The sequence below is a fragment of the Furipterus horrens genome, unplaced genomic scaffold (assembly GCF_987537825.1).
Source record: "Furipterus horrens unplaced genomic scaffold, mFurHor1.1.pri manual_scaffold_4, whole genome shotgun sequence".
Classification (NCBI taxonomy): domain Eukaryota; kingdom Metazoa; phylum Chordata; class Mammalia; order Chiroptera; family Furipteridae; genus Furipterus; species Furipterus horrens.
Window position 1 is genome coordinate 116,283,691 of NW_028327174.1, and position 20,015 is coordinate 116,303,705.

Genomic DNA, 20,015 nt, shown 5'->3' on the forward strand with positions numbered 1-20,015 from the left:
CAATTACATTAATAACTTCTTCCTGCGCCCAAATGCAGGCAGGGGGCAAGGGCCGCCTAGCATGGTGACGGGCACATTTTGATCGCGTATCAAAACGTGTCCCAAGATCCAGCGACTTGTTTCCAGCGCTCCCCGCAGGAACTTACGTACATACATGCACAAAGCCGTCTGCTGGAACCCCTTCTCACGCACCCGGGGCCACTAGTGCGCAAGCGCCGGTGGGGGAAGCCAGCGCTCCGTTGCCCCGCCCCCAGGCGCTACACGTCACTGGGCCGCGCCTCGTACTGAAGTTCGCTTTCCGGAAGGAAGCCCGAGTGGCTAATCATGGCGACCACCGCGGAGCAGTGGGTGCTGGTGGAGATGGTGCAGGCGCTCTATGAGGTCAGCGCGGTGGCCCGGGAGGCCGCGACCACACCCGGTCTGGGGGAAGCGGGACGACTCGTAGGGATTTGTTGTCAGGGGCCTGGGTGGCATTCGCTCGGTCACGCCCGGGTCCTCGACGTCCGAGGCTGGAAGGGCTCGCGCTCGCACGCCGTCCCAGAGGTGCAGAGTGGAGAGGGTCTGGCGGGAGCGGGAACGGAGGGTCTGGCTTTGAGCTCCGGTGGCCGCGGAGCCGGCTGTGGGTCCTGTCTTGGCGCTGGAGAGGAACACGTGGGCGGGGGCACAGCAGAGAGGTTGGTCTTCAGAAACCGGAGTTGGCACTGATGGTAGAACGGGTGGTGAAACTGTGTACAGGGAATGCGCTCCGTCCGGGAGGTGGCCGGGAAGGCAGGTCTGGGGACTGTGGGGCAGGCAACGGGGGAAAGAATCGTGATGAACTGGAGTTTGTCTGTTTCTGTCGGGATGTCAGGTTAGAAAAGAAGCTGAATTGTTTAGGATTTAGGGATATGAAATACACGTCGTTTGTAATTCTTTTGCACATGTCCTATTTATACCTTGTAAATAGATAACTTTTGATGGATCTTTAAAGGAAGAGTGGTCAAGAGTGTTTTGAAAATCTAGCGATTTCAAGTATGTTAGATAATACGAAATCAAAATATCAGTCCTAGGGAATGTTCTGTTCATTTGAGATGTATTTAACTGAGCTTTACCTCAGTCCAATAGAAATTTGCTTGTTCTCTGTTTGAGCTATTCAGTACAGTAGCCACTAACCACATGTGGCTCTTAGGCACTTGAAATGTGCGACTAAGGGGCTACATTTTTAATTTAGTTTACAAGTAGATTTAATCACTTCGTGACAGTTACTGTGGTACTGTATGGACAGCAAAGATCAAGACGCTGGGATCAGTGCCGGAAACAAACAGGCAAAAATCCCTGTGCTTACAGAGCTCACATTCATTTAGAGTGAATCTCAGTTCTTCTGAGAAAATTTTTTAAACTTAATATTACTGCTTACTGGCATGGCTGAGGATGGTGTCTGCAGTTGCAATATTTATCAGGAAGGGCTTGCTGAAAAACGGTTGACAGAGCAGATGTGGCCTAAATTATATCCAACATTAGGTTAATTATAGTAAAAAAAAAAAAAAAGCCATTTAATTTTTTTAAAATAAATAGTTTTCTTTTTTCTATTATTGCTCTCTTTTTGAAAACTGCATAAATGACCAAGAATGACCCTTGGGAGAAGTCCTTCTGGATGTAACATTTCCAGGAAAGGAAGGTGCATTTGTGATTTTTAGCAATTCACTAGACAGTATCTCAGTTTTTCTTAGGATCCTTGCTTTGTGTAGTGGGGATATTGAGTGCTGATATTTGCCTACTATAATCCAATTATTGACAAAACCAAATAAATGTTTAGAGTCCTTTTTCTTAAATGAATTATATTCAAAGAGGATCAGCAAATTTAAAAAATCATCTTAAAGAGAGATTTCTGTTCTTGCTCCTAATTTCTGTGCACTTGGTGTGTAGAATTTTAGGAGTCTTGTGTAGAGGACCCAAAAAAGAAATACAAAATGTGTGTATATACTATATATATATATATATATATATATATATATATATATATATATATATAGTTTAAAAGTTATTTGTACATTGACAAGAAGTTTACATACAAATTTTTCAGCACTTTTCCTGTCTCAACATTCAGATTTTTTTTTTAATGTGGTGAATCATCGTCAGTTTCTTTCTAAGGTTTGAAAATAATATGTTTACATTTCTAAATACCTTTTTAGCTTTTCCAATGATAAAATGTTGGGAGTAGAGCATCCTGTAACTGACTGGGATTTAGTTGATACATGGAATCTTCCACATGCACTTTGTGTTTCTAGTTTGACAAAAATTAGGAGTCACCTTGGCCTTTTTTTTTTAATTTTAACTTTTGATTTAGTTATTGTTTTTCTATTACAGTTGTCCCACTTTTTCCCCTCATAGCTCCCCCTACCCCCAACCCACCTCTTCTCCCACAGTCAATCCCCACCTCATTGTACAGGTCCATGGGTTATTTATACTAGTTCCCTTCCGTACTTTCATTGTCTGGCCTATTTTGCTGAGCATAATTCTCTACTTCCATCCATGTTATCGCAAATGGCAGTCGTTCCTTTTTCCTATCTGCTGCATAGTATTGCATTGTGTAAAAGCAGCACAGTTTTTTGATCCCCTCATCTACAGATGGGGATTTAGGCTGTTTCCAGCACTTGGCTATTGTAAATAAAGCTGCTATGAACATAGGGGTGCATAAGTTATTTTGAATTGGGGTTTTAGGATTCTTCAGGTATAATCCTAGCAATGGAATTGCTGGTTCAAAAGGCAGTTACATTTTTAGTTTTTTGAGGAAATTTCATACTGATTTCTATAGAGGCTCCACCAATCTGCATTCCCACCAACAAGTGCAGTAGGGTTCCCGTTTCTCCACATCCTCGCCAGCATTTGTTGATTTGTTGATGATGGCCATTCTGACTGGTGTAAACTGGTATCTCACTGTGGTTTTTATTTGCATCTCTGATGGCTAGTGATGTTGAGCATTCTTTCATATGCCTATGGACCCTCTGTATGTCCTCCTTGAAGAAGTGTTTGTAAAGGTCCTTTGCCCATTTTTTAATAGAGTCGTCAGTCTTCCTGGTGTTGAAACGTGTAAGTTCTTTATATTGGAGATCAATCCCTTGTCTGACATATCATTGGCAAGTATGTTTCCCATATCGTTGGCTTCCTTTTCATCTTGCTGATGTTTTTTTTTTTTTGCTGAGCAGAAACTCTTTAGTTTGATGTAGTCCCATTTGTTCATTCTTTCCTTTATTTCCCTTGTCTTAGGCGATGTATAGGTGAAAATATTGCTACGTGAGATATCTGAAATTTTCCTGCCTATGTTTTCCTCTAGGACTTTTATGGTGTCACGGCTTACATTTAAGTCTTTGATCCATCTTGAGTTTATTCTTGTGTGTGGTGTAAGTTGGTAGTCTAGTTTCATTTTTGTGCACATTCCTGTCCAGTTCGCCCAGCACCATTTGTTAAAGAGGCTCTTCTCACTCCATTTAATGTTTCTTAATCCTTTGTCGATTATCGACCTGAGTTTATTTCTGGGCTCTCTGTTTTGTTCCATTGATCTATATGTCTGTTCTTATGCCAGTACCAGACTGTTCTGATTACAGTGGCCTTGTAATATAGTTTGATGTCAGATATTGTGATTCCTCCTACTGTGTTCTTCTGTCTCAAGATTGCTATGGAAATTCAGGGTCTTTCTTTGGCTCATATAAATTTTTGAAGTATTTGTTCTAGATCTATGTCACTGGGATTTTATTAGGGATTGCTTTGAATGTATAAATTGCTTTGGGTAGTATGGATATTCTAATGATGTTAATTCTTCCCATCCACGAACATGGTATATGCTTCCATTTATTTGTATCTTCCTTAATTTCTTTCTTTAGTGTTATGTAGTTTTTAGAGCACAGGTCTTTTATCACTTTGGTTAAGTTTATTCCTAGGTACTTTATTTTTCTTGTTGCTATAGTAAATGGTTTTTTTTTTTTCTAGTTTCTATCTCTTATTTTGTTGTTGGTGTACAGAAATGTATTAGATTTCTGAATATTGACTTTGTATCCTGCTATTTGGCCAAATTCACTTATTATGTGGAGTAGTTTTTTAGTGGAGTCTATAGGGTTTTCTGTGTACAGTATTATGTCATCTGCAAATCATGACAGTTTTACTTTCTCTTTTCCAGTTTGGGTGCCTTTTATTTCTTTTTCTTGTCTGATTGCTATGGCTCGACCTTCCAAGACTATGTTGAATAGGAGTGGAGAGAGTGGACATCATTGTCTTGTTTCTGACCTCAGGGAGAATGGTTTCAGTTTTTGTCCATTGAGTATGATGTTGGCTTCAGGTTTCTCATATATGGCCTTTATTATGTTGAGGTATGTTCCCTCTATTAGCATTTTTTTCTGAGAGTTTTTCATCATAAATGGGTGTTGTACTTTATCAAATGCTTTTTCTGCATCTATTGATATGATCATGTGGTTTTTGTCTTTCATTTTGTTTATGTGGTGTATTACATTTATCGATTTGTGAATATTAAACCATCCTTTCATCCCTGGGAGGAATCCCAGTTGATCGTGGTTTATGATCATTCTGATGTGTTGCTAGATCCTGTTTGCCAATATATTGTTGAGGATTTTAGCATCTATGTACATCAGCGATATTGGCTGGTAGTTTTGTTTCTTTGTTGTATCTTGACCTGGTTTTGGAATTAGGCTAATACTGGATTCATAAAAAGAGTTTGGGAGTCTTTCCTATTGGATTTTTTGGAATAGTTTGAGAAGGGTAGGTGTTAGTTCTTCCCTAAATGTTTTGTAAAATTTGCCTGTGAAGCCACCCAGTCCAGGGCTTTTTGTGCAGGGAGTTTTTTTTATTACTGCTTCATTTCACTCTTTTGTTATCAGTATGTTCAGGCTTTCTGCTTCTTCTTGGTTCAGTTTTGGAAGATAATATGTTTCTAGAAATTTGTCCATTACATCTAGGTTGTCAAGTTTCTTGCCATACTGTTGTTTGTAGTAATTTATTACAATTCTTTGTATTTCTGTGATATCAATGTTATTTCTCCTCTCCGTTTCTGATTTTGTTTATTTGGGTCCTCTCTCTCCTTTTCTTGATTAGCCTGGCTAAAGGCTTGTCAATTTTGTTTATCTTTTCAAAGAACCAGCTCCTAGTTTTGCTGATTTTTTGAACTGTACTTTTAGTCTATGTACCATTTAATGGTCCTCTGACCTTGATAATTTCCTTCTTTCTACTCACTCTGGGGTTTGTTTGTTGTTGTCGTTCTAGTTCTTGTAAATGCAGGGTTATATTTTTTATTTGAGATTCTTCTATCCTTTTTAGGTAGGCCTGTAATGCTATTAACTTTCCTCTTAGGACTGCTTTCGCTGTATCCCATAGGTTTTGGGTTCTTGTGTGTTCATTATCATTAGTTTCCAGAAACATTTTTATTTCTTCCTTGATGTCATTGTTAACCCATTCATTATTTAATAGCATGTTATTTATTCTCCATGAGTTTGAATGTTTTTGAATTTTTTCCTTGAGGTTGATTTCCAATTTTAAGCCCTTGTGATCTGAGAAGATGCTTGATATAATTTCAATTTTCTTGAACTTGTTGAGGCTTGTTTTGTGTCCTACCATGTGGTCTATCTTTGAAAATGTTCCATGTGCACTTGAAAAGAATGTATATTTTGCTTCTTTGGGGTGAAAAGTTGTATATATATCAACTAAGTCCATTTTGTCTAGAGTGTTGTTCAATGCCTCAATATCCTTGGTGTTTCTTTGCTTCGAAGATTTGTCCATTGTTGACAATGGGGTGTTAAAGTCCCCTACTTTGAGTGTGTTGCTGTCAACATTTTTCTTTTAGTCTTCCAAGATTTTCCTTATATATTTGGGTGCTCCTGTGTTGGGTTTACTTATGTTCACAAGGGTTATATCTTCTTGATGGATTGTTCCCTTAAGTATGAAATGTCCTTCTTTGTCTCTTTTTATGGCCTTTGTTGTGAAATTTGTTTTGTCTGATATAAGTATTGCTATTCCATCTTTTTTTCCATGTCCATTTTCTTGGAATACTTTTTCTATTCCTTCACTTTCAGTCTGTTTAAATCTTTTGTTTTGAGTTGTGACTCTTTTAGGCAGCGTATATGTGGGTCATGTTTTATATCCATTCCGCTACCCTATGTCTTTTGATTGGTGCATTTAATCTATTTACATTTAAGGTTATTGACAGGTATTTATAATTCATTTCCCTTTGTGCCTGTGTTCCTCTCCCTGTTTCTTATTCTTCTTTTTCTTACGGCATTCCCTTTAGCATGTCTTGCAGTGCTGGTTTGATGGAGATGTATTCTTTTAGCCTTTTTTTATCTTGGAAACTCCTTATTTCACCTTCCATTTTGAGTGAGAGCCTTGCTGGTTAGAGTATTATTGGTTGTAGGCCTTTGTTTTTCATTGCTTGCAATATTTTTTGCCATTCCCTTCTGGCTTGTAATGTTTCTGCTCAGAAATCTGATGATAGCCTTATTGGAGCTCCCTTGTATGTTATTAGTTGTTTCTCTCTTGCTTCTTTTAGGAATCTCTCTTTGTCTTTGATTGTTGCCATTTTAATTATGATGTGTCTTGAAGTGGGCCTGTTGTGGTTCATCTTCATTGAGACCCTGTGTGCTTCCTGGACCTGCGTGACTCTCGTGTTAGGGAAGTTTTCTGTCATTAGTTTTTTTTTTTGTTTTTGTTTTTTTTCTGCTTCTAAAGAACTTTTATTTTTTTGTAAATGGGTGATGAGTGTCAAACTGTGTATTTAAATTACACTGAATATGTTTAAAAGAGTGAAGTAACATTTGTATTTTAAAATACCGATATTTACAGGACAGCGGAACATACATACTTTGGCAACTCTAACTTCCCATGAAAATTTTAGATGTCAACTTAAAACTGCGACGCGATACAAGGTTTGTCAGAATACTTCTAGGGAATCCACTGTCTCACAGCCCGTGGTCCCGGTGGCGCTGGGGGCTGCCTAGAGGAGAATCCCCGGGGCAGGGCGGCTGCTTTTTAGAGAAAATGAAGATTCCTGGGCTCCACCCGGACTGAGTTACTTAGGTGTGGGTGGGACCCCAGGTCAGTTACCAGCATGCACCCCAGACGGTTCAGCATGCAAACCAACATTTAAGAAACACTATAAAAAACAAACTAGTATTTTACAGTATTTCAGCCATGGCTGAAGAGGGAAACACCTCACCCACATGTTTGGATCGAGGCTCAAACTGAAACAAGTAAGTCACAGCTCACCGAGCAGCAGCGCCCACGGGAGAGCCGGGGCCAGCGCACGGTGGCAGGGCCTCCGGGGGCCACGGGACGGACAGGAATGGAGGAGCGAGGTTACTCGTGTGTGCGAACGACCTTGAACTGGCCAGAGGAGGGAGCAGCTGTCGCACAAGGCAAAGCATTTGCTAATGGAGAAGGCAGGCACGCTGCCGGGCAGGGAGGCGCTGTCACCTTCGGTCCCTCCGGCGGCCTCCGGGCGCTCACGGGGCTGAGCTCGGCAGCAGCTGCTCCCTCCTCCTCGGGTCACAGAAGAACTGCAGTTTGCGGGGCAGCAGCTTCACCTGCACCGGCATCGCCTCGTACTCCTCGCTGTCGATGCTGAAGGAGCCCGCCGTGCCCTCGGGCAGAAGTAGGGCGCACTGGCTAGCCTGGAGACACTCCGTGCCCTCAGCGCGCAGCCTGGGGTCTCGCACCTTTCTGCTCCCTATAGTTATGAAGTCTCCTTTGCTGACATTGTCGGGTTCAATGCAGATGTTCATAAAGTCTTCTGTGCTAGTCAGGTCAGGCTGGCCGTTCCGAGTCGTGATGGACAGTTCAATGGTGGAGAGCTGCACGTCCCGCCAGACCTCGGGGCTCCCCTCCTGGCCACGGGCGTCCGGCGGCTGCGCCCAGTAGGACGCGAGCCTTCGCAGTATCCGCCGGTACAGGGAGGGCCGCGGAGGGGTCTCGTCTGCAGCACTGGGAGGTCGCGCTTTAGGTCCCGTGTACGAGAGGGAGGCTTGATGCGTCTGAGGCCACTCCTGCAGAGTGCTGAAAAAGTGAGCTGCTTTGGTTTTCAGAGGCCCAAGATACCAGTACTTGCTAACTTTGACGCCAGCGTCTCGGAAGGAGCCCCACCGAAGGCCAGTCATTGCAAACACAGGCTGCTCCTTTTCACCCTTGATCTGCAGAACATCGAGTGGAACAGTCTCTCCTTTGACAATGGCAAGGGTAGCATCGGTAATATGTTGGACTTTGTTTCCACTTTCGGCAAAGAGGGTCTGACTCAAACTACTGGTCTGTCCCAGTGGGATGAAGCCGATGGGAATCTTACTGAAGGTGGCCTCATCTGCTCTTCGAAGAACTCCAGTAATAACCTCCTGCAGCGTCCCGTCTCCTCCGGCCACAGTGATCACGTCCGTGTTTTCCATGAGCTCCAGCAGCTTCTTGGCTTGACCCTCATAATCTGTCTTAACGACAGTCACATCCATGCCAGATAAGTGTAAAATCGGGGCAGCATTTTTTTCAAATAGAGTCCTTGCTTTGCCTTTGCAAGCCGCGGGGTTGAGGAAGACGGTCGCCTTCTTCACCTGCGCATTGGGAGGGATGAGTTGATTGCCGAACACCTGAGCTTCTTGACAGGCTGCTCTCCTTAGCAGGTTATCACAGTGTTTTCCGTACAGCCAGTGGCCCCCCCCACGTCAGCAGGCAGATTCCAGCTGTGGTTTTCTTCCAATGATTCCGAAGTGTTTTGAAGAGCACAGTCATCTTCACGGCCGCCCGCTCGCCGCCCCGCCCCTGTCATTAGTTTTTCAAAGAGGTTTTCTATCCCTTGCTCTTCTTCTCCTTCTGGAATTCCTATGATACGGATATTATTACGTTTCATGTTGTCCTGCAGCTGTCTTAGAACCTATTAATTCCTGTTCTTGTGTGTGTGTGTGTGTGTGTGTGTGTGTGTGTGTGTGTGTTGCACTGTCTGGGAGTTTTTTTCTACGTTGTCCTCCAGCTCGCTGATCCAATCTTCTGATTCCTCTAACCGGCTTTTAATTCCGTCTACTGTGTTCTTCAATTCAGAAATTGTATTCTTCGTTTCCTCCTGGCTCTTATTGATAGCTTCTATGTCCTTCTTCATGCTTGTGTAATTCTCAGAAAGTTCCTTATAGTTTCCCTGGAGTTCCTTGTAATTTCCCTGGAGGTCTTTGTAGTTTCCCTTGAGCTCGCTGAGCTCATTGATCTTCCCCATAATCCATTTTTTGAATTCCATATCTGATAGTTTGCTTCCCTCTATTTCATTTAGCACTCTTTCTGGGGATTCTTCCTTTCCTTTCGGTGGGGGGTTGTTTCTCTGTCTCCTCATTTTTGTGACTCTTATTGTTTGTTGCTGCTCTTAGATGATCTGCACTTCCTGGATCTGCCCCTGGTGGCGTCAGATCTTGTACCAGTCTGGCCCTAGGCAGCCTGTTGGAGACTTCCAGGGATCTACTGCCTTGGTCTGTCTCCTTTAGTTGTTAATCTATTCAGTCTGTTTCCTTTAGTTGTTAATTTATTCAATCTGTGATGAGCTGTCAGGCTTCAGGACTGAGTGTGTGGCAGCTTAATTCCTGTTGGCAGGGCTTTTGCTTCCCCTCAGGCTGACACCACTCGGTGGGCAATGGTCTGCCTGCAGTATTGGGAATGAGTCAGCACTGGGACCCAGTCAGCTGCTCCCCCAGTTCTCCCCTCAAAGCCACCGCCCCAAACTCTCCCCAAGCGTCTCTAGTCCTCTCTGTCTTCCCTCTGCTTGAGCCCAGGGTAAGTGGGGTCCAAAATATTTTCGCACATGATCCGCTTAAGAGCTCTTTTTTACAGCTGTTTCTCTCCATCTAGCAAGAAACCCTGTGGCTTTTTGCTTTTCACAGCTGGATACTATTTTACTTTCCAGTCTGTTGCTGTAGGCTGGGAAGCGCAGCTGGGGGTTTAGACCCTGCCCTTCTCAGGGGGAACCCCTGGCTACTGAGCTGTTTCTCAGTCCCTTAAGCTGCCACCCGTGTGAGCCCAGCCAGCCCTTTCATGTCTCCGCACTCCCTACCAGTCACGTTGTGATGTAGTGGCCTTTTCTGTCTCTCCGTGATTGTAAGACTTCTCTCCAGCTAGTGTTCAGTTGGTTATTCCAGTTGATGTCTCCAAAATTAAGTTGTAAATTCAGACTGGTCCTGGGAAGAGGTTAGTGTAGCTTCCACTTACTCCTCTGCCATCTTGGATCTCCCTCACCTTGGTCTTTATCCTGGAAATGTACAGCCGAAAAGAAGATGTGACATGGGTAATATCATTAAGATACCTTTACGGCTGTTGACATGGAAAGCACTACATACTTGGGGGTATCTTCAGTAGAAAATGGCCTGCGATCCCTTTAAGTATTTGTAAAATCTTCATTTCTCCCCTATGTTACAAGGAGGATTTAAAGAGGCTTATCAGAAGAATACAGAATATGTAGTAAAACATCCAAAACTCTTAAGAATTGTGGAAACTGGTTTCCAGATTTCTTTATTAACTCATCCATGGTAGATGAGGTTACAGGATTGTAAAGCTGTGAAATCTTTGTTACAGTCATCACCCAGTGGTAAAAATTTAACTTAAGAATAGGATCTTATAGTTGATGTTGTTTGACATGTTAGGATTTTGTATCAGATTTCATTTTAAAGATTTTTTTTCTAAAGATGTTTTAAAGCTGCAATATTAGAGATTTTATGTGTAGAAGAAATTGCCTACTGTTGGAAATGGGAAAAAGGAATAAGTGGAAATGGATGGAATTTTGAAAGTATATTTTGAGAAGTGATAGTTAAAGGTGATGGGAGGAGTATTTGCAGTGCATTAAATTTCATATGCAGGTTTTAGAAGTGTTTATTTCACTTCTTGTTTTGTATTTGACTCTTAGGCTCCTGCTTACCATCTTATCTTGGAAGGAATTCTAATACTCTGGATAATCAGACTTCTTTTTTCTAAAACTTACAAATTGCAAGAACACTCTGATCTTACAGTCAAGGTAAGAAATTAAATCTCTGTTTTATTGTTTGATGTATGAGGATAGTTGCTATAGCTTTCCAGATAGGGTTGTGGTGGCCAACTTCATGATACAATATTTTCTGTAATTTAAATAAACCAAGAGGAGTGAAATACCGGGCAGGCCAAATATGGGAATGGCAAGGATCAAGTACCTATCCAGTGAGTACCACATTACCATCCTCTCTGCCTTGCTAGGGTCAAACAGCAGTCTTACGAGTAGGAGGTGAAAGGAAAGCATGGGCAGCTACTGGATTTCCAATGTCCATATGCAAGATTACATCAGTTGCTTGGGAAGAGCTCTGCTCTTTCTGAAGTCTGAGTGAAAGTTTTCCCTGTGGTAAGAATCCTTCTCATCCCACAGTCCCCACCTCCCCACCCCAAGCCAGGTGACCCTTAGGAAGTAGAAGTGCCTAGAGGGTCAATGGCGCTGCCCACTGCAGTCCATTAGTATGAGGGATGATGTAGGAGCACTTAGTGACTGTGCCTCAGTGTGAGGGAGGAGGAACAGTTTTGACTGCAGCATAATTTCTGTCACTCAGGTTGTTGTGCCAGGTACTTAGGAAGGCAGGGATTGTGAGAGATGTTGTCCCACAAAAATCTCTAAAACTTTGGTCACAGGGCAGCACTGAGTGCAGCACAAAGATGAAGCACTGGCTTTTCTTTACTTCCTTGTGCACTCACAGGAGGAAACGTATGTGGAGTGGAATTACTGCAGCAATGTGTGATTGCTTCCGTGGTTTCTCTGATCAGCTCCTGCTGTCCTGGTCATTAATCTTAATCACGAAACCATCAGACACTGTCCCCTAGGGAACATGCAGCATGTGGTTCTGCAGGCAGAAAGTTTTGGCAACCTGGGTAAAGCAGAATAAAGAGATGTCTCATTGCATGATTTCTTGTAACCTTTAGTATGCCAGTGCATATTTGACCTCTGTTTGGAAGAACTCCCTAAACTTGACCACAGATCTCTCCCTTTCCCCCTGCCCATTTAATGAATACTTTGTGGGATTAGCTTACCATGAAACAAATACTCTTTCTATAGCATTGCGGTAAGACTGGGCCCTCCAGGCCAGAAATCCTGCCTATACGTTTTCCTTTAGTGTTCAGGAATTTCTTGTGCTATGACACAAATTAGTCCAAATATTTTTAGTTTTAGTTTAAGCATATCGATCCACACATATTTACATTTTCAAGAAGTGATACGTGAAGTCAGTTTTAGAATAGTCCTCTGAAAGCAAACTTAGCTAGAACAAGATTTAGTAAGCACTGACAGCTCACTCTTAACAGCAGTGGAAGAAAAAGGAATCTGAGTGTTGTGAGTGAGAAGTTCCCTTCTCAGTTTCAGAGATCCACAGAGGCTGTTGAACAGCAAGGCATCTTGAGTGGATTCTAATATGTATCTGCACAGTAGCAAGTGCACAGTGTGCATGGCATGTACTCCAGGCTTGTTCAGTCTGCTGTTCTCTCCCATGAGGTCATTGGCAGAAACATGTGAGAAATTTAGTGGTTGATTTATTCAGCCAGCATTTTTGAGTGCCTGAAAATCAGGTGAATGTGCTTTTGGTGTTGCTCTGGAGTTGCTCATTAGAAGAACACACAGAAGCAGTTATCAAAAGTATAAGACTAGAACTGTTAAGAGGGTCTACCTGCAAGGCAAGAATTGCTGTGGCCATCATGTTAATTTAGGTGCCTCATCTCATCCTGTACATCCAGACTTGAGTTTTCAAAGTTACCTGTTTTTCTGATATGAGACAGGATAAGAAACTCAAAATAGTCATTAAAATGTATGAAGTAAAGAATAGAAGGAATAGAGTCACTTTTTATGACAATTTCCAAACAAAATCCCATTGCAGTAATTATAAGAGAGTTTCTGTATTTCAGCTACACCTGAATCCCTGCAGACGGCATGTAGAAACAGTGTTTGTAGATCTGGTTGATCCCTTCCCATCGTGGTCACTTTTATAAGCACTTGGGTGTGGCTTCCTGTGTTGCCTTGGGATAGCGGCTGAGCTGACTTAGCAGAAATCATGCCTCTCACCTTTGCATTGTACACTTTCTTTTTGTTTTACAATTTATGAGTTTTGTGGCATACTTTCCACAGTGAAAAATTCTAACCATGGAAATGAAATTTTCTTAATTTTTCCAGTCACCCACAGAACTACATGGAAAAAGAGCCTTTAGCCTGTGGTAAGAGGTAAGGAGGATAAGTGCCCAAAACTCAGAAGTGGTGCTGTTTCATTTCTAACCACAACTAAACCTGTTTCTAACAGGGTGTTCATTATGACAGTTCCACTACAACAAACAGATTCGATGCTGCTGGAGTCACTATCCAGGGACTGGCACTGTGCTGTGTTTTAACACCTTTTCTCCTGTAGGAAAAGGAAGAATTGATTGAAGAGTGGCAACCAGAACCACTTGTCCCTCCTATCTCAAAAGACCATCCTGCTCTCAACTACAACATTGTTTCAGGGTAAATCAGTTTGCTACTCAAGGGCTTGTGTTCAGTTTCCTGTGAATATACTGTGATTTAATGGTGTTCCTTTTTCAACTGAAATAAAAGATTTAGATACTTCTGCAGATCAGAAACTATCTGATTTGTCCTCAATATAAAACTTTCTTTTAGGAATGATACGGGCATTTTTTGTAGCCTCCAATTTAGGCATTACAGTTTGTACGTTTTTCTGGAAAAAAATCTCTTTTTCAAGATCATACACACACACAATAATATGTCAGATGGTCGGATGCACTTAAAATGAAAAGCAACACTCCTGCTTTTTCCCACCTGGTTTTTTTTAACACTGTACATCTGTTGCAGGTTTCCTTCATAATTACATATTAGTGTGCTGAACCAGTACTACTTGATTGATTAATGATAGAAAACACCTAAGGACTATCACAGTATGAATTATGAAACTTCAGCTCACTTATCCTACCTCTCTTCTTGTTTCAGTTTCTGATCTGTTTTTATTTTTAGTTTTCCTATTGGTTATCTTTGCTTTTTGTGGGTGCTTTTTTTTAAGGAATTCATTCATTCATTCATTCATTCATTCATTCATTTATTTAGAGAGAAGGCAAGGGAGGGAGAACGAGAGGGAGAGAAACATTGTCGTGGGAGAGAAACATCAATCGGTTGCCTCCTGTGCAACCCCAACAGGGGACCTGGCCTGCATCCCAGGCATGTGCCCTGACGACGAATCAAACTGGCAACCGTTCCGTTTGCAGGACAATGCCCAACCCATTGAGCCACACCGAGCAGGGCATGGTGTGTGTCTTTTTTTTAACTAAGAAGTATTTTTAAAATATAGAAAATATCAGACACATACATATCACCTGTCTAGAATTAATAGGCAATAACACTGTTATCTTTACTTGAAATAGGTCTTAAAGAAATAAAATATTGTAAATATAGCTAAAGAAACCCATATCTCTTATTCTTGCCTCCCACACAAGATCACCACTGTCTTGAAGTTGTTAGGTGTTTTCCTTTGATTATGTTTATAGTTTCACTCCATATGCCTGTCATCATGAAAATATTTAGTATTTTGTTTAAAATCGTGATGCAAGATATTCTCCTGAGTGTGTCCTTCTGCTTTGATCTAAGAGAGGCTTATATTCTTCACTTCCGTGGGTTTTTTGATCTACAAAAATTCTACATGTTCTGAAATCAAACGTACCAACTATTTTTCTGGTGGAAGAAATCCTTCCCTACCCCGAAGGTCTAATCTGCCTGTCCTCATATGATGGTCAGTTGTCCTAGCATTATTAGTTGAATAGTCCATTTCTTACCTACTGATTAGAAATTCCCCTTCTTTTGCATACCAAGTTCCCTTATAAATTGTCTGTTTCTGGCTTTGTTTCTATGTAGGTGCACTTGTCTCTCCTTGTGCCAGAACCTCACACATGTAAATAACATAGCTTGACAAGAGTGGGTTCTTCTGTTCTTCAGGATAGTCTAGACCAGGGGTCTCCAATCCCTGGGCCACTGACGGGTATCCCTTAGAAATGGGGCCACACAGCAGGAGGTGAGCAGTGGGCCAGTGAACGAAGCTTCTGTATTTACAGCTACTCCCCATCACTCGCATTACTTACCTCCTGAGCTCCATCCCACCCCACCCCCATCTGTAAAAATTGTCTTCCATGAAATAGGTCCCTGGTGCCAAAAAGGTTGGGGGCTGCTAGTTTAGACTTACTCTTGACTGTATTCTTCACTGAGTTTAGGTTCAGTTAATCAAATTTGACCAAAAAAATGTGTTTAGGTTTGTGAGTAGTCGTCGTCGTCGGCAGCCGTCCGTCTCGAGAGACGATGGTGTAGCTTCTTCAGAGTCTATCTGCACCGCCAAGAATGGCTGTGCAGTCCGACTCGGGAGTGTTTGTGAGTAGTAGTGCATTGAATTTATAGACAAATTTGGAGAGAATTGGAATCTTGCTGATACTGAATCTCATTACTGTGTACTTGGGTTGTCACTTGTATACTTAGGTCTTTTATGTCATACAGTAAAATTATGTTATTTTCTGTCGTGGACCTCTGACCAGCAGAGTCCACGGCGTTGTGGATGAGGGAATAAATGCACAGCAACTGCAAGAATCCTGTGGAGAAGAGGGGTCAGAACTGGCCACTTTCTAGAGAAGAAAGCAAAGTTTGCCCCTGCCTGAACAGACTTTTTTTGATTTCTTAGTTGGATTACATCCAAGAAAATTGTGAATTATAGTGCCAATCATTGCCTTATATGATTATTACTTTTACATATTAGAGAAAAGAATGTTACACATGCATGGATGATAAGGATAACTTGTCTAGCCACATACTGTTCTTAGAAATTGGCCCAGAATAGGTTCTAAGAGACTGCTTCAAGTTTACACGCTGAACATCTGTTGTTCTCAGCCCAGGATGAGGGAGTCCTTTAGCAGAAAGCAAGCTTTTAACTATTATATAAATGCAGGCCTGGTCCCCGACGGGAAAACTGGTGTGTGGAGTGGGTCCTGTGTGCCACCATGCTCCCAGTGGTTTTCCACTCGGGGGCTGAGCTACATTTGCCACCACCAAGCACCCCAGCTTCCCATAATTTTCTTTATAAAGACTTGGCTTATCTTTTTTGTTTCTACTTTTATTTTGATATAGTTTTGGATTCACGTGCAGTTATAAGAAATAATACCGAGATCCTTCTTCAATTTTCCCCAGTGGAAATGTTTTGCTAACCATAGTATAATATCACAACCAGGAAATTGACAGTGTGTATCCTCTAATGGATTTGTCCCTAGGTTCTAGAGAGTTTCCCTTTCTGTCATGAGAAGCGTCTTTTTCTCCTGTTATTGCACTGGGTAGGCCACCTCCCATCCAGTGTTGAATAAGAGAGGTAACAAGGGTCTCAGTGTTTCTGGTGGCTGGTAAGAGATAACCTGTATCAAGTTATGGGCCTTCCATTCTCTTCCTGGTTTGCAAAGGGAACTTTCTGTTTTTTAAATCAGAATGTTAATATTTTTTCTGTATCAAAATAATCAAGACTTTTCTCTTCCAATCAGTTACCATGTTAAATTACACTGATTGATTTTTAAATTGATTATGCATATACATAAGTTTTTATGACAGAAACTGTAATCCCCCCATGCCACCCATCCTCACCCCATTCCCACTGTCTAGAAGTGGGAATTGCTTTCTGTTTCTTTACCTTTTTTTTTTTAAATATACATAATTTTACTACAATTTTTTTTAAAAAGCAAATGCAACATTCTAAAAAACCCCAAATTTACTATTGATACTAATTGCTGAGTTTGCTGTGCTACCATACACAAGTCAAGAAATTAAAGAAACCATTAAATATTTAGAAATATTTAACATCCAGAGCCTTTAAAATCTAACTGTATGTAGTAGCCCCTCAAAAAGCTACAACCTTCATTTTGAAAAAGATATTTTCTCTACAAAGATTCTTACCAGCTATACAAAAATCTGTACAGTTATTATACCGAAGCTAATATTGAGCTGCACTTGAATTCACATTCTTAACAAAACAATTGCCTGAGCGCACACACATACTCCACACACATCATTGCAGGATAGCTTTTTATTCTTCATCCTCTTCCTGGTCCTCATCCTCTTCCTCTTCTTCCTCCTCATCTTCTGGTTCATTGTTCTTCTTTGAGCCTGTTGGCCTGCCAGGACCCTTCTTTCCCACTTCACTTTTGCCTTTGGCACGGTATGCAGCAATATCCTTTTCATCTTTCCCAACTTTAATTATATGTATTAGCAGGAGATAAAGACGGGCTGTCTGAAAACATGCACACTTGCTATCCCTGGGCTCATGGTAGCCCCTCTAGTGCCTTAGTCAGGACTAGAAAAGCCCCTCTTCCTGTGGCAAACACAGCAGCCTGATGTGGGCCTTGGCTGCACAACCACATGCAACCACCCTCCCTTCTCCCAACAGAGTTTTATTCTTGTATCATGTGTCCTTTGATTACTTACTGCTTACATTTTTATGACTGCATTAATATCATTCATTAAGGTTAGCATCCATTTTTATCCATATTCATAATATTTTTATTATATTTTATTTCTTGTTTTCATTTTTGTTTGTTCACTTGCTTGCTTGGTTTTATGTATTAGTCTACTTCATCCCATTGTCTTCCTCCAGAGTTATTTCTTGGGTTCATTTTCATTTTTCTTCCCAGAACCATTGTCTTCCCACTACAGTCCTGACTGGTTGCTAAATAGAGCTGCTGCCCAGAGTGGCCCTGGGACCTCAACCTCTGCATTAACTCAGGAATCCCTTTGTCTCTTTCCTACATTGGCAGTGTCTTCTGTCTCAATACAGGTGGACTCCTGAGGAAGGCTATGGAAGATAAATTTTTTGAAAGCTTATACATCTTAAAATGATTTTTCATTTTACTCTTATGCTAGAGTGATTGTTTTCCTGCTTTTATTGCTCTCTTAGACACATTTTCAGTGTCTGGTGATCTTTACATCCTTTTTTTTTTCAATATGGAGAATATTTTTGATGTAATCAACAGTATACTGTACATAATCTGCAAAAAAAAAACAGGAAAAAATCATGTTTTGTGGATACTGATAAACTTAGAGTTACTCTTTAGTTTATGAAATAAATTCAAGTTAACAAAAGAGTATGTGAATTTATAACCACTGGCTGGTTTGGCTCAGTGGATTGAGCTTCGGCCTGCGAGCTAAGTGTCGCTGGTTCGATCTTCCAGTCAGGGCGCATCAGAGAAGGAAAACTCTGACTCCAAAAAACCTCCGCTGCCTTGCGGCATACCTCTTCAGGGGAAAGGCTAAGGGAGTAAACCCCGACAGAAAATCCGGAGCCGGAGTCCCTAAGGCGGTTCGACGTTGTAGTCGACACCGGCAACTCCTGCGGCGCACCTGAAGCCAAGCTGTATTGACTCCGTCTTTCCCTTGGACCCTTCAGCTGCGAAGAGAGGGGGGATCTGCTGCATGGGCAACAGCAGACCCTCCATATCACCCTGCCCAGGCTCTGTAGCTTCAGCTTCACTGGAGAGGACACTCCAGCGTCATCGCAAGATGTCGATTCAACACGGGAGGAGACAGATACCGTGTCACTCCCGAGTTGGACTGCACAGCCATTCTCGGCGGTGCAGATAGACACTTAAGAAGCTACACCATTGTCTCTCGAGACGGACGGCTGCCGATACGATATGTGAATTTACTTAACTCAGATGGGGTTTTTTTTCTTAAAATAATAGCCTTACTGAAATATACCATAATATTCAGCCTTTTAGGGCACACAGTTAAATGGGTTTTAGTATATTCAGAGTTTTGCAATCCTTCAAACCATCCAATTCCAGAATATTTTCATCACCCCAAAAAGAAATCCTACACCCATTAGCAGTCACTCTCCATTCCTCCCACTCCCCAGCCCCTGGCAGCTACTAGTTTACTTTCTTTGTGGGTTTGCCTATTCTGGATGTTTCACATAAAAGGAATCATGCATATAGTACTTGGCCTTTTTTGTCTGCCTTCTTTCCCTTAGCCTTATATTTTCAAGGTGCATTCGTATTGAAGCATGCATCAGTGTTTCATTCATTTTAATGGATGAATAATATTCCACTCTGGATAGATCACATGTTGTTTACACATTCATCAGTTGATGGACATTTGTGTTGTTTCCACTTGGGCGTATATGAAAAAAAAAAAAAAAACGTGTGTATATATATATATATATATATATATGTATCACTCCTATGAATATTTGTAATATTTGTGTGCACATTTTTGTGTAGACATATGCTTTCATGCTTTCATTTCTCTTGGGTATATTCAGTTACTCATTTTGGAGAACCGCCAAACTGTTTTCCAAATTGGCCGAATCATTTTATCTCTTATTGGCAATGTATGAGAGCTCTAATTTCTCCATATCCCAGCCAGCACTCTGTCTTTTTGATTATAGCCATCCTAGTAGGTAGGAAGTGTCATATCATTGTGGTGTTTTTTGTTTTTTGTTTTTTTTTTGTTCAATTATAATTGTCCCAATTTTTCCCTCATTCCTCTCCCCTGCCCTGCCCATCCTCCAACCCCCTCCCACAGTCAATCCGCACCCTGTTTTCCATCTTCTGTGGGTCCTTTATATTTGTTCCTTGACTAGATTTACACTTCCCAAATGGCTAGTGATGCTGAGCATCTTTTTGTGTGCTTATTGGCCATTTATATATCTTTGGTAAATAGTCAATACTTAAGTCATTTGCCCAGTTTTTAATTGGATTATTTGTCTTTTTATCATTGACTTGTAAGATTTCTTTATATATTTTGGATACTAGGCCCTTATCAAATATATGACTTGTAAATATTTTCTCCCATTGTGTTTTTGTATCTTTTTTTCTCGTATGTACTTTGAAACAGAAATGTTTTTAATTTCTTTTTTAAGATTAAAAGAAAATATTGATTGATTTTAGAGAGAAAAGAAGGAAGGGAGAGATAGAAACATCAATTTGTTGTTCCACTTATTTTGCATTCATTGGTTGATTCCTGTATG

General features: G+C 41.4%; 1 protein-coding gene and 1 pseudogene across 1 annotated transcript in view; one reads left to right on the forward strand and one right to left on the reverse strand.

Annotated features, from left to right (window-relative positions):
* Nucleotides 1-273: 273 nt before the first annotated feature.
* The window catches only part of SPTLC1 (serine palmitoyltransferase long chain base subunit 1), a 108,456-nt gene continuing 88,714 nt past the window's right edge, over nt 274-20,015 (forward strand). Inside the window, exons 1-3 of the mRNA XM_090273967.1 lie at nt 274-381; nt 10,895-11,002; nt 13,395-13,489. Coding sequence (XP_090130093.1) covers nt 325-381; nt 10,895-11,002; nt 13,395-13,489 — 260 coding nt within the window. The 5' untranslated portion in view covers nt 274-324. The remainder of the gene's footprint in view (nt 382-10,894; nt 11,003-13,394; nt 13,490-20,015) is intronic.
* Nucleotides 6,722-8,772, reverse strand: LOC150012708 (acylglycerol kinase, mitochondrial pseudogene; annotated as a pseudogene).